This window comes from Eurosta solidaginis, chromosome 3 (assembly GCF_040869045.1).
Source record: "Eurosta solidaginis isolate ZX-2024a chromosome 3, ASM4086904v1, whole genome shotgun sequence".
NCBI lineage: Eukaryota > Metazoa > Arthropoda > Insecta > Diptera > Tephritidae > Eurosta > Eurosta solidaginis.
The window spans coordinates 198,940,242-198,955,430 of record NC_090321.1 but is presented as its reverse complement, the minus strand read 5'-3'; the positions used below and the strand labels follow the sequence as shown (position 1 = coordinate 198,955,430).

The 15,189-nt window shown below is 33.7% G+C and overlaps 1 protein-coding gene across 7 annotated transcripts in view; it reads left to right on the top strand.

The window, feature by feature from the left end:
- Window positions 1-15,189, top strand: part of nompA (no mechanoreceptor potential A) — a 71,726-nt gene that overhangs the window by 27,122 nt on the left and 29,415 nt on the right. For all 7 annotated transcript variants that reach the window (XM_067777929.1, XM_067777926.1, XM_067777925.1 and 4 more), the window contains exons 6-9: window positions 5,290-5,366; window positions 6,119-6,251; window positions 6,419-6,561; window positions 11,107-11,293. In XM_067777929.1, coding sequence (XP_067634030.1) covers window positions 5,290-5,366; window positions 6,119-6,251; window positions 6,419-6,561; window positions 11,107-11,293 — 540 coding nt within the window. The remainder of the gene's footprint in view (window positions 1-5,289; window positions 5,367-6,118; window positions 6,252-6,418; window positions 6,562-11,106; window positions 11,294-15,189) is intronic.

The window sequence follows — 15,189 nt, the reverse complement described above, 5'->3', positions numbered from 1 at the left end:
GCTTACAATGTTTTGGTTTCTGATAATGGTTAATAGATAGATAGACAATGTTTAAAGAGGACCATACTTTTTATGTAAACTACTGATTCTATATCATACATGGGATGATTTTATCGGTACAGTAGTGTATTTTCTGTTGCACTAACTTGCGTTTGTCGCTGGGTGTATTTATGATGTGCAGCATCTCTAATATGTAGCGTTTGTTGTAATTCCTCTCTTGCTGTAGAATTTCTACATTTTCTAAATTGGGAGAGTGTCCAGTTTCTCTGCAATGCTGTGTTAGCGCCGTTTTGCCATCATTAGGGTTGTTGCGATTTTTAATATTCGTTTTATGCCCGGAAATCCTCGTTTTTAGTTTCGATTTAGTAGTCCCCACATATACTTTGTCGCATACGTGGGACCCGTCACCATTACATAGAATTTTATATATCAAGTCCGATTTCTCATATTTATCTATTCTACTCTTGGTATTACTGAAAATTTGTCGCAACGTATTATTGTAGGTAAAGGCTAAATTACATTTCTCTTTGTCATAAATATTTGAATATTTTATTCTGTTAGACAGGCCTGACACATATGTAGTCGATTTATATATTTTATTATTTTCGGCATTTTTGTTCGCAGTGGGTTTCTTATAATAATCTCTTATAAAGTTTTTTATTTTGCGTGTAGGAAATTCATTATTTTCTAGAACATTTATTATTATTTTAATGTTTTCTTTATGATAAACTTCATCGCTGATCGAGAGAACTCTGTTGATAAAATTTCTGGCCGTATTGACTATTGTAGATTTGTCATGTTTAGAATTAAAGTTAATTAATCTACCTGACGTGGTAGGTTTTTTATACCAATCAAAATATAATTGGTTAATCTTTTTTATAACAAGAGTATCGAGAAACGGTAGTTTTCCATCCTTCTCCACCTCAATTGTAAATTTAATACTCCTGTTGTATCCATTAAGGGTAATCTTACCGTCTTAATGGATAAGTCGGACTATGAAAAGAACTTACAACTTTTGGTAAATGACATTTCGGCATTCCGGGTATTGAAACGAGATCCCACTAATAAATTACAAGACAAAAATAACGAGATTGTAGAAAAATTGTTTAAAAACAAGGTTATAGATTTAAAAGAGAAATACAAACTAATAAGCAAAACGTCCAATGCGCCTAGATTATATGGCCTGCCCAAAATTCATAAAGCAGATATCCCATTGAGACCTATTTGTTCGTCTGTCAACTCCCCTTCGTACAATTTATGCAGGTATGTGGTTAATATTCTCACAATCATAACCAAATCGTTCAAATATAACGTAAAAGACTCAATTGAATTTAAAAACAAAATAAAAGATACATACATATATGATGATGAGAGTCTCGTGTCATTTGATGTCATCTCACTTTTTCCCAGCATTCCCGTAGATCATGCCTTAGAAATTATAGCATCCAAGGGAAACAGATAAAGAACCACACCACACTCACAAAAGATCTTTTTCTAGAAGTAGTTCGTTTCTGCATTAGAGATAATAGATATTTTAAATTAAACAATAAATTTTATGAGCAACGTTGCAGTATTCCCATGGGTTCCCCAGCATCCCCCGTCATAGCGGACATTGTAATGGAAGAATTACTGGAGAAATTTGAAGATGACTCCCCTTATAAGCCACGTTTGCTTACCAAATACGTCGATGACCTTTTCGCAATTGTGAAGAATTGCTAAATATTCTAAATGGATACAACAGGAGTATTAAATTTACAATTGAGGTGGAGAGGGATGGAAAACTACCGTTTCTCGATACTCTTGTTATAAAAAAGAATAACCAATTATGTTTTCATTGGTATAAAAAACCTACCGAGTCAGGTAGATTAATTAACTTTAATTCTAAACATGACAAATCTACAATAGTCAATACGGCCAGAAATTTTATCAACAGAGTTATCTCGATCAGCGATGAAGTTTATCATAAAGAAAACATTAAAATAATAATAAATGTTCTAGAAAATAATAAATTTCCTACACGCAAAATAAAAAACTTTACAAGAGATTATTATAAGAAACCCACTGCGAAGAAAAATGCCGAAAATAATAAAATATATAAATCGACTACATATGTGTCAGGCCTGTCTAACAGAATAAAATATTCAAATATTTATGACAAAGATAAATGTAATTTAGCCTTTACCTACAATAATACGTTGCGACAAATTTTCAGTAATACCAAGAGTAGAATAGATAAATATGAGAAATCGAACTTGATATATAAAATTCTATGTAATGGTGACGGGTCCCACGTATGCGACAAAGTATATGTGGGGACTACTAAATCGAAACTAAAAACGAGGATTTCCGGGCATAAAACGAATATTAAAAATCGCAACAACTCTAATGATGGCAAAACGGCGCTAACACAGCATTGCAGAGAAACTGGACACTCTCCCAATTTAGAAAATGTAGAAATTCTACAGCAAGAGAGGAATTACAACAAACGCTACATATTAGAGATGCTGCACATCATAAATACACCCAGCGACAAACGCATGAACTTCAAATCGGATACAATTGGTATTGCCTCTGCCTTTAGGCAGCTGATCAACAACAACAATAATAATAGATAAGAGCATCTCCCACTGTTTCCCAAAGAGTTCACCTGCAGGCTGCAGCTGATATCACTTGAGCGGCGCTCACTACTCATTAGATAACTTTCTGCTTATGTTCATTTTTTGTTTATGATAACGGCTTTGTGTTATTTACATTTTATTGTTAGTTGCTTTGCACTGTTCGTAAACTTATATTTTTGTTACACTAGTCGACATATTGCATTCAACAATGTGAGTTCTGTACTTGTGCAAATGTGTATTTTTATGATTTTAATATGTATGTTTGTTCTTTTCGTACCTAGTCCTGATGATGACTTCAGACTGAAGTCGAAATATCGGCAAATTAAATAATATAAGTGTATATCAAAAATTCACGTATTGTGTTTTATTAAGAATATACAAATATTTGGCCTAGAGTTCGTTTATATTTAAAAAGTTATATATCAAAAAAAATTTTACATTTTTTTGGAAAAATGAAATTAATTTACTTATATTTAAGAATTCATGAGCTTAACACCGGCTTATAATAATAGAATTTCAATTATTATGTTTTCCTAAGAGAAACTGAAAAGAAAGGAACATTTACTGGCATATTGCGATGGGCCCATTTCGAAAACCGCCAACGTAATCATCATCAGGCAATTTTGTAATGTTATCAAAGGTTTCACCGGGATTCGAACCGTGATTCACATTGTGAAACTGCAGTGGCCTTTAACCACTAGGCCATCCTGCTGGTATTTGTTTTCATGCTTAATTCAGTTTTTCTCATTTCTACACTAACAACACAATTGAGACGTTTTGTCTCTATATTAATTTGTGTGCCATGTAGATTTGTTTTTGTAAAGTTCTTCTTCGTTGCGAATGAGAAGCTTTGTAAACTCGGGCTCAGTTGTATATATTTATGTATGTTTGTTTAATGGTGTGTTCAGATTATACTTATATTTAAGAATTCATGAGCTTAACACCGGCTTATAATAATTGAATTTCAATTATTATGTTTTTCTAAGAGAAACTGAAAAGAAAGGAACATTTACTGGCATATTGCGATGGACCCATTTCGAAAACCGCCAACGTAATCATCATCAGGCAATTTTGTAATGTTATCAAAGGTTTCACCGGGATTCGAACCGTGAATCACATGGTGAAACTGCAGTAGCCTTTAACCACTAGGCCATCCTGCTGGAAATTAATTTACATATATATTTCAAATATTAGAAATTAAAATTATTAAGCAGTAGCAATTTATATAAACGAGTAAATTTTTTTTTTTTTTTTTTTTTTTTGCATAACAAAATTAAAAAAAAATATTTGAACCAGTAAAAGCATACAAAAATTTGTATAGTTAACTAAGATTTAGAGACTATTAAATAAATTCAAATAGTTATGTAAATAAAATTAAAAAAATAATAATAATAAAATGAGTTAAACAATTTAAATTAAATTTAAACAAATTTTTTAAATATTGAAAAATAAACCGCTCCTAACGTAAAAAGGATTTCAGAGAATTTTGAGAGAATTTAGAGAATTTTAAATAATACGATTTCATTATTAAAAATAATCAAATAGCTTAAGGTTATTTAGTTTACTATTAATGAAAACAAAAACAAAATATGATCAAGTAATATAAATAAAATAATTTAATCGCTTAAAGACAATCAATCAAATTAACAAAAAGTTTGAAACGATATAACATAAATCATCTAGCAATAGTCACAAATTAAAAAGATCACTTTAAATTTTATGATTTCTTTTTTTAAAAGCAAAGCAAATTAATAAAGCTTAATTATTCAAATTAATAATATTATGAAAAATTATCAAAAATTTAGAAAAAGTGAAGCAGTTATCTGACCAAAACAGTCAAATAAAAAAAAATGGTCAAAAAATTCAAAATAATCACACAAAAAATAAAAATTTATTAAAAAAATTAAAATGTATTTTAAAAATTTTTTTATTAATTTAAATAATTGAATTTTTTGTTCTTGATGACAATCAAATAATAAAAAATGGTCAAATAATTCAAAATAATCACACAAAAAATAACAATTAATTTAAAAAAATAAAAATGTATTTTTAAAAAATTTTTATTATTTTAAATAATTGAATTTTTTGTTCTTTGATAAGTGCGTTTGATCGGTTAAAGGGAAATTAATCCATACTTTTTCTAAATAATCAAAAATATTTATAAGTAAAACTAAGATTAATTTCATACAGTTTACTGAAAACAATATATATTTAAATATGAGAATTTTTTTATTCCTTACGAGCATGCTTTAAAGTAAATAAATATTGATTACATATGTACATATGTAAATTGATGTAAATAATAATAGTCACTTCTAGATCTTTTAAATAAATCGCAAGTAATTATTTTCCAATTAATTAAGGAACCAAATTTTTATTAATCAATAAATTCAGTTAGTTGATTGATCGCTCTTTCATTATTTAGTGCCAATAAAATTTTATTTAAATAAGTTTATTAGTTTTTTTGCTGGCTTAATTATATATATAAATTTGAAAATATTTTTAAAATAAAATATTAAATTATATTTATGGAAATTTAAAAATGAACTAAACTATTGATTAAGTTACGTCTATGTATATACCTTTGTATGTACATATGCATATGTGAATATGTAACACGCAAAAAATGTATAAAATAGCAACAATTAAATATTTATCTCCTCATCAACAGATTCACACGTCGGACACATCCAGAATTGCTTGAAGATGATCACAACTCTGATTATCTGGAGAACACCTGCTTGAATGGTATGCAAATTCCTGTTTTTTCTTCAAAGCTACTACAATTCCTTTACGAGACTTGATTACATACACATGCTTGCAAAGATTAAATACATGTGCACATACACATATACGCATAAGAATATATGTATTCACTCTGTAGGGAAAATCTCTAGTTCAAAACTAGTGCGCTTCCAGTGCATTCTGAATTAATACTAGTTCGCCCTCTATCCATTTTACATGCTTTCAACTGGCCAATTCAACATGGCGATGTCCTAGGCGGTGGAAATTTCCGAGCTGCATTACCCTTTCACTAGATCCGAGCTAGATAAAAATTTCGACTTTAGAACTAGTACTTTATTAGTTACTTTCTTGGTACTATTTCGTTGGCTCCGAACTACACTGATATTCTACAAGTTCCTTCTAATACGATATTATCCCCTTTTTCCTTAAAGCTGGTAGCAGTTGTTTTCTTGGTGGCCTATTTCTCAAACAAATGTTAAATATGATATATAAAAATCTAAACTGTCGATTTTATAACTGAACAAAATCTAACTACTTACGAACCAGTACTTATTTACCACTAGTTCCGTACCAGGAATTTGTTTCACTAGTTACTAATTTCCCTTCATGACAGTTATAGTTACGTGCTTTCTTGGTATCAATTCCAAATCAAAACAAATGACACCTATAAAATAATTACATACACACATAAATACATATATGTAAAAATATACATCTGGACTTGTAATTATATTGCAATTACTACCACCCCATAGCTGAACGGCGCTGTGATGGTCTAGCCGTCTTTGTTAAGGAGGAAAACAAACGATTGGGCGGTCCCTTCGAAGTGGATATTTTCAATAATATGACACTGGAAGAATGTCAGACGATGTGTTTGCGAGCTGAAAAGTAAGTAACGGTTTTATGTGTATGAATGTAGATGAACAGACACATACATGTACGCATTTATTATTATTTAATTTACTTAGTTGTGCAAATATAGATAATTAAAAAATTACCAATTATTGTTTATGTACATAATCGTTATTGTGTTTTTTGTTGTTGTACAATTTCAGATATTTTTGTCGTTCTGTTGAGTTCGATGATCAAACAAAGCAATGCATTTTATCTGAAGAGGATTCCATTTCGCAGAAAGACGATATTAGCATTAGTTCGAGTCCAACGCATCATTTCTATGATTTAGTTTGTTTGGATAATCGTAAGTGAGGGGCGAAGAGGGAAATGTGAAGAAAATAAATGCAGTGAGCGTAGTGTTGTTGTGGTATTTTTCAGGGATCGTAACAGTTATAAGTTTTATTTTTCGAGTCTTTCGTATTTTTTCCACTCCATTCATAAATATATACAATTCTAAGATTTTTTTATATCGCTCTCAAAAGAAGTCATTTACTTCCTTTATATTAGGTCGGTTGAATGTTTGTCCGCTTTTCATACAATGCAACAAAAGGAGAAAAATCCGTTTGGTGGCGCACGGATCGAAATAATTAGATGGGAATTTGAAAAGTTTTAAACCAGCTTTTAAGTAACTTCTCGATGAGCTAGAGACTTGAAATTTCAAACTTAATTCAGAGGTCGATAAAAGCCGATGACACGATACAAAAAGATTCGCTAGGGGGCGCAAGGGATGAGATATTTAGAAAAATCGTACGAAACGGAGGGAATTTGAGGATTGATTTTTATGTAAGTTCTCATTGAGCTACAATTGTAAAACTTCACAGTGAGGATAAGACGCCGAGAAAATTTAAGAAAAAGAGAAAAAAATTCCGCTAGGTGACGCACGGATCGAAATATTTAGATAAGAATTTGGAAAATTGATCGATTTTAAAATAACTTCTCATTGAGCTACAAGCATTAAACCTCAGAGGTAATAATTTGGAAATTTGAAACCGGGTTTTAAGTAACTTCTCGATGAGCTAGAGGCTAAAAATTTAGAGCTTAGTTCAGAGGTCGATGACAGCCGATGACAAATTAAATTGGGTTGCACTATCTATTCCAGGAATTGCCCGGCAAATCCTGTACTCAAAGAACAATACCCTAAGCTTGCAGAACAGGAACGCACACTCCCTAGGGAAACGCGAGTCACTCTAGCTCAACTTCGATCTGGACACTGTAACAGGTTAAACTCTTACCTATCCAGAATCAACCCCGACATGCAAAACACATATCCTGCTTGTAACATGGCCCCACATGACACCATCCATCTCTTCAACTGTATTGTGGAACCAACGCCTCTAACACCCTTCTCATTATGGTCCACCCCTGTTGAAATAGCAAGTTTCCTTGGACTCCCGTTAGAGGATTTTGATGGCAATTTGTGGTCGGTCACACCTATTCAATGGGGCGAAGCAATTCTACAACATCAACAGCAAGCCGATGACACAATACAAAAAGTTCGCTAGGGGCGCACGGACTGAGATATTTAGAAAAATCAAATGGAACGGAGGGAATTTTGGGATTGATTTTTATGTAAGTTCTCATTGAGCTACAAGCGTAAAACTTTACAGATAGGTTAAGACACCGGGAAAATGTAAGAAAAGGAGAAAATAAAAATAAAATAAAAAAATTTTAAGCACTTCCTTTATATAAATGAACAAAATCAGAGAAAATTGTCTCCTTATATAAAGACATATTCTTGCTAAACTTTGATTTTTAAATTTTGACATAGAAATTGCAAAAATATTTATGAGAAGTAACTTTCCAATCCAAGTAAAGTGCGCTCCACTTTTATATTTTCGCTTCTCATAAATACTTTTGCAACTTCTGTCAAAATTTAAAAATCAAAGTTTAGCAAGTATATGTCTTTATATAAGGTGACATTTTTCGCTGATTTTTGTTCATTTATATAAAGGAAGTGCCTAAGATTTTTTTATTTTATTTTTTAAGTTTTTTATTTTTCCCACATTGATGAATTGGCCTAGAAGAAATATCTTAAAAAATTTCAAGTCAATACTAGTTAAATGCAATCCACAAGTCCTCTGGAGTTACCTTAAATCGAGGAAACAAAACTCCATCATCTGTTTTTTATTAAGATAATCATGCTTATACTCTGTCAAAAGCCTTTTTGTAGAATTTTTTTGTTCGTGTTTCGTTCTTGATTTTCAATATATGTTTGTGGGAATGACGTTGTCTTGGAATCCTCTCTTGGATTCGGTTTCCTTATTTTGATAGAAGAAGAGTTCCTGAAAGACATGCCCGTTATAAAATCCGCCAGCCATTGCATAGAGATGGCCTCGCAGCAATCATCAATTAAAAAGTGTCCCTCTCTCAAGGTACCGTTAACAAAAAATTTTCAGTACGTCACTGCCCTCAGGCGGGTTTATCGATGACTGGAAAATAACCTCTAGAGCTAAAATTATCTACAGTTTTTTAAATTTTCGAGCCAATTGTTAAAAACTGCTTTTCGCAGTAAGTTGTATAATATGCACCAATAGTGTCTAATCTAGCCGTATTTGCCGAAGACTGTTTTGCAGCATTCCAATAAAGCTTTCAAGTTATTGCGATCTTCGCAGACTTTTCAAAGTCGTTCTACATAGTCTTACACAAGATCTTGTTTCAAAAGTGGAGAACTTTGGTTTTCATTCTACTTTTCTTGAGTGGCTAACAGGGTTCATAATATCACTATTGACCATAATTATCCACCATTTTTATGGCAACTTCTGGTGTCTCTCAAGGCAGCATCTTATTTATGAGTTACATCGTGTCCTGCTTTCAAAGCTTTGTGCTCATGACCTTATGATATATTCTGTCATTCGAGACTGGGATGACTAGCTTTCTCTTCAAGATGACCTTGATAGACTTTATTTATGGTGCATCCGAAACCATGTGGCTTTATATGTCGAAAAGTGTTCCTATTCCTCATACTACAGAAGGCTTAGCCCGTTTTCTACAGCGCTAATACATTTCTGGGGTAATTCATACATTCACTTCTAAATATAAAGATTTGGGCGTTCATTTTGATACAAAAGATAATTTTCGACCAATATCAACTACATTATCTCAATGCTATAAAAGGCTTCATCCAGGGAAATAGCATTTCCTTTTTCGATCAATAAACTTTATGTATCTCTACTAAGATCCACGCTCGACTATGCGTCTCCATCTGTAGGCCTTACTATTCCTTTTACACTACTCGATAGTTTGAATAAAATTTGCATTGCGGTCTTTGAACTTCACTGAACCGATACAAGTCTTACGAATCCCGCTGTCTACTTCTCAATGTTAAACCGGTAAGGAGTACAGTCTCATTTCTTGCATCCATTTTCATCATATATGAAAGGCTGGCAAAAAAATGTATTTATTTCAAGAAGGAATCAAACCGAGACTATAAAACAGCAGAGTAAGCTGGATTTGCCATTTTTTCTCGTAAAACATGGACTCGTCGATTTATACAATAAAACGTGGACTTATTGTTTTGTTTGCATAAGAAGCAGACATACGGGATTATTCAATTCGGTAAAATTTCACATTCACTTCGGGACTATTTTAGGTATCATTTCGGAACAACTTCAGGATAATTTCAAGACTATTTCGGGACAGCTACAGGATCACTTCAGAATCATTTCTGAACCAGTTGTGAACAATTTGATGATAATTTTTTTATGATCATGTAAGTGCCCCAAAATGGTTCCGAATGGGTCCTGAAATAGTTTCGGAATAATTCCAAAAATAGTGCCGGATTGTACCCGAAAGGATGCTTCAGCTACCCAAAAATTGTACCGATAGAGTCTCGAAATGGTTTTGAAGTTTTCTCGAAATGCTACCTAAAATAATCCCGAAGTGATCCTGAAATTGTTTTGAATTGACTGATCCCGTATGTGTGCTTCTATTTTTTAAATTTTATTTCGGTCGAAAATTATAGCCCACTTTTAGAGTTTTTGTCTCACTCGGAAATAGTAATTGTTTTTTGAGTTTTTTTTTTTTGTTGTTGGGAAATATTTTTATTAAGTATTTTTTTTAATATCTCTTACTATTCAGGTTGCAAAAACATCAAGATATTTTTTTTAAGTTTTTTATTTTGCTAGGAAAATACTTTTTTTTGGTTTTTTATTTCAGTGCGTTGTTTTTCGGTTCAGATTTTTAGCAATAACAGTTACGAGCCGGACGCGTGCGCATCTTGCGCAACCAATATAAAAGTATCTTATTAAATACCAACAAAAATCAGCTGTTCCATCAATCAATTAAAACTTACAGTACAGCTTGCGCTGCCATCTAGCGTATGATAGCAACTTCCAGTAATGCAGTGCAAATATTCACAATAGTGTCATAGTACAAATAGATTTTTTGTGTGCTCACAATCGTTTATTTTTAACAAATTATTTTAATAAAATATAGCTAAACAAAAGCTCTGCGACCAAAATTGCCCAAAGCTCGCTAATAGCCCGGATCTCCATTTTTGCAACCAAACCTTTATTTATAGATTTGGATTCCAAATAAGAGCGAAAAAGGGAGCCGTACATTACAACAACAATTAGAAAACATATATATGATGATTCGCAATCCCTGGTATTTGCAGACAAAAGTGGTAAAAGTGGACAAAAGTAACAGGTAACTAGTAAACTCGCCTGTTACCTTGCTCCACTACACTACGCTCACCCATTGTAAAAACAGGCTGCTTTTAACTTAAGCTTAATTGGCCTTTACTATTATTTTTTATTATTGTTGGATATCATATTTTTTTCATAATAGCAGTCATTATAGATCTTTTATGATTCTGTTATCTTGTCTTTTTTCTTTTCTTTCATTGCAGAACGCACTACCGATTATCCCGATAATTCTGTCACATCGCATTTATTCTCATCGGGTCGTCGTCCTGATACGGCTTTTCAGCGCTATCGCAATTCGCGTTTAGGTGGTGAATTCCATTCTGAGATTACTGGTCGTTCATTAAGCGAATGCCTGGATGAGTGCCTACGTCAAACGAGCTTTCAATGTCGGTAAGTAGATTTGAATGATGTTTTGTGAAAATAAGATTGTACAGGAGAAGTCCTATAGTAGGTGAGGTGGGTATATGTATAACAAGTAAGGAAGTCTAAGTTTGGGTGAAACCGAACATTACATACCCAGCTGTACACTTGAAATGCTGTTGTTGTTTGTTTTGTGTGATTAATAGTGTTACAAGGCTGCGCAAAAATACATATACATATGGTTCTATTCTGAACTTATTTTCATTTAAAAGAAGCAAAAACGATACAGAGGGTAACACCAATGACCTTGAGTGGGAAATAATGCAGTTTTCCTTCAGATATGGGGATTTCCCTACTGTTAATTTTAAAATAAAGATATAACAGAACAATAAACATAAACACACAAGTGTCATTGTACTAAAAATCGTTATTGCAAAAAACAGGGCAGGGTTATTCACGAAATTCTTCAACTTTTACTAGAAATAGCTTATTACCTGCATCTACTCACTTTTACAAAATCTTTTATATAAAAGTGGGCGTGATCCTTAACCAATCTTATCCATTTTTACTAGAAATACTAGAAATATTTCCTGCTGTAAGGAAAATATGTCCACCCAATTTTATTACGATCCGTTAGTTTTTCTTCGAGTAATGGCTCCTGAAACATAGAAAACTGTTTAGTCATAAAATGGACGGTGCCACGCCCATTTTTTTAAATTTGAAGTATGTACTATTTATTGTTGTAAATCCACTTGGGAAATGAAATACCATTGATATAAGTAAAGCTCGTTTTTGCAAAGATATAGCATAAAAGCGGGCGTGGTCCTTAACCGATTTCGCCAGTTTTTCTTCAAAGCATTCCTTATAGTAAGGGCAACCACTCTGCCGAATTTTGTTACCATATATTTAACCATTGTTGATTTATGATTAATAATATTTGTAAATTTATTTTATCACAAGTGGGCAGTGCCACGCCCATTTTAAAAGCTTTTTTCAAATTTTTATCAAAAGTCTCAATATCAGCCCACGCGTCAAATTTCAACATTCTAGGTGAATTATTTTCTAAATAATCAGGTTTTTTGTGTTTTTCAAAATGTTATATATATAAAAAGTGGGCGTGATTATCATTCGATTTCGCTCACTTTCAATACCAACCTATTTTGGGTCCAGATAAGCTGTTTCAAATTCGGACGGACATGGCTCAACCAAATTTTTTTTTCGATACTGATGATTTTGATATATGGAAGTCTATATCTATCGCGATTCCTTTATACCTGTACAACCAACCGTTATACAATAAAAGTTATAATACCCTGTGTACAAATCTTGGCATAACTTTCGTGTGTATATTTAGCGTTAAAACAACAACAACAATAAAAGCTGTGTTGAAAAAACAAAAGATGGTCCTTAATAATCTCAAAACAGTTTTGCACCTCAACTTGGCAAGAGCAGGGCATCTGCAAAGAATGTGCTCAAAACTTTCTATCTCCATTTCATACCTATGGCTTCGACAGAAATAACGAGACGGTCGGTATAGCATAGACTGGTTAACGAAACTTTTCGGGAATGATTCCCAAAATGCTTCGCTAACTTCCAGAGCCGTTAGGAGTGTTGACGAATCTGCCCTTGATGTATGCAATAATTCTACAGACTATGTATACTGTTTCTTACGAGTTTCGGCTACCAAACCGCGCTGCTATAGAATAAGTGGTCCTATGTTAGGCAGAAGAATCCCTAAAAGCAGTCTTGTGGACGCATGAGCTTATCCTGAAGCGCATTTTTCACATGGCGTCATCAAAGCAATTAAGACAGGTTAACTTGTAATGAAACCTGATCACAGTAGGGTATTTATAGCATGTTACACAATTTGTTCGCGATCTCATCGTGCAAGGCCACCAGACAGCCAGTCAAATTTACTGAAGATTGATTTTTGTTATCATCTGCCTCTAGCCTCGATAACCGAAGAGAGGAATGCTAAAACTCATTGCGAGCTGAGAAAATTTCAGATCAGAGGCTAGCCTGGCTTACTGATCAGAAGAATCTTCTCCGAGATTTCCCTTGTGACCCATTACATATTGTATAGTAAATAATATGATTAAGCCTTAACTCACATTTTCGAACGATTTTGAAAAATTTAAGGTTCAACCAACCCCTTTAGTACTACTTCGCTATCCCCGCTGAATACTATCTCTCCATAAAATTACAATGATATTAAGAACTGCTGATATCTCAGCTTAAATGACCATACTATTTAAAGGGGAGGTCCGCACGATGTTCACCCCTTAGGGCATTGGTGGCGCAAAGTTCCCCCACCCCACTCAGCATTGCAGGAGTCAGAGACTTAGCAGGCACTGTAAAGACAGCACACAACGCTGATGTTATGTTTCTAAAAATACACCCCGAGAGCTTAGAATAGTGTCACTGATATTCGCATTCATTTTTCGGATATGAACGCCATAGACTTATGAAATCGTACTAGCACTTTCTCCTACAAGCGCGAACTCTGTATGAACGACAGATTTAACCCGTTGAACCTTCAGGTCGAGTAGCTTTGCTTCTCTGTTCTCCAAAAGATATGAGCTGAGAGCCACTACTCAACTGGCTTATAATAAGAGAAGCTTCATCGTCCGCATAGGCTTCAATACGGAAACCCGACTCATTGGTGAGTCAAGTACAGGGAAAGAGCATTCCACTATTTAGAGGAATCGCTTGTTGATAGCGTAACCTTTTGCCCCTCTTCTTGAAACTTAATAAGTGAATCCGTGAATTGAATCAAGTGAGCTATAAGGCAGAATTTAAAAGGAATTTTCCCAATATGCTTCGAAAATCGCTGTAGACGCCACAGGGAGCCTCTTGTCTCAAATTTATTCCTTTCGATGTTTCTATGCTCTGGAAACAAAGCATTGTAGCATTGGAAGGTTGTTAAGGTATCATCGAGCCTCTATACAGAAATATATCGGATGTGTTGGTTGATTGCCTTGTCCCCCAGTCAAGAGGATCGGTCCCAAGTAAATCAATTAAACCGTTTGTGTTCACTGGTTGTGATTTTGCGAAACCCAACTGGTTTAGCCTAAAAACCTGCTTATATCATTTAGCATTTTGACATGCCCTTTCCGTCAGGTGACGGAAACCTTCCTAAGGTCTTATGCGTTATATGAGCTATACTCGCAAAAAAAAAGAATGGCCTCTCTTCTTTTGCAACTTTCAAGGGCGTAACTTCTGAATCCCTACATGAAAGGGACCGCATTCTTTTCATGTGTAGGTCCAATTGTCAGTTCCTTGATACTGTGGCAGTAATTCCGAAGGTTTATTTTCTAGACCCACCAAGCAGGCTTTCAGTTATTTCTTTATTCGAGACGAGTCATATGTGTTTGGTAATCATACAAATCTGCTAGCAATATCTTCTGATGCTCCTGCCTTTGCTAGTTGGATCACTTTTTAGTTGCCTTTAATGTTCCTGTGACAAGAAATCCAGGTAAGGGTGATAGCTACAGAATTTGCTGCTGATTTTACTTCTCTCTTACTGATCACGTAGGTGAATGAAATCGGGGGGTTTAGCGCTATTAATGCTGTTTGACTGCCTGCAGAAGCAACTTGATCTCTCTTTGGCTTAGACTTCAGCTTGGAGAACTGAGCGACTAACAGAACTGTAAATTAGGAATTACTATTATTTTTAGGGCTCTGCTCCTTTATTTAGATTGTGCCTAACTTTTCAGCCTTTAACTAAATGTTGAGACTTTTAATGTATCTCACTACCTCTTTAGTCTTTTTCACCATATCATGAGGAGATTAGGCGTCACTGCACCAAAATCAGTGCTTCTGCCTTACCAGAGCGATGCATTCGCAGAGAATCTGAGCTGGCCATTCATCCTCCAGCCCGCAAAAGCGACAGATTTGTGTATGGAACAAATGAAACTTACTTACAT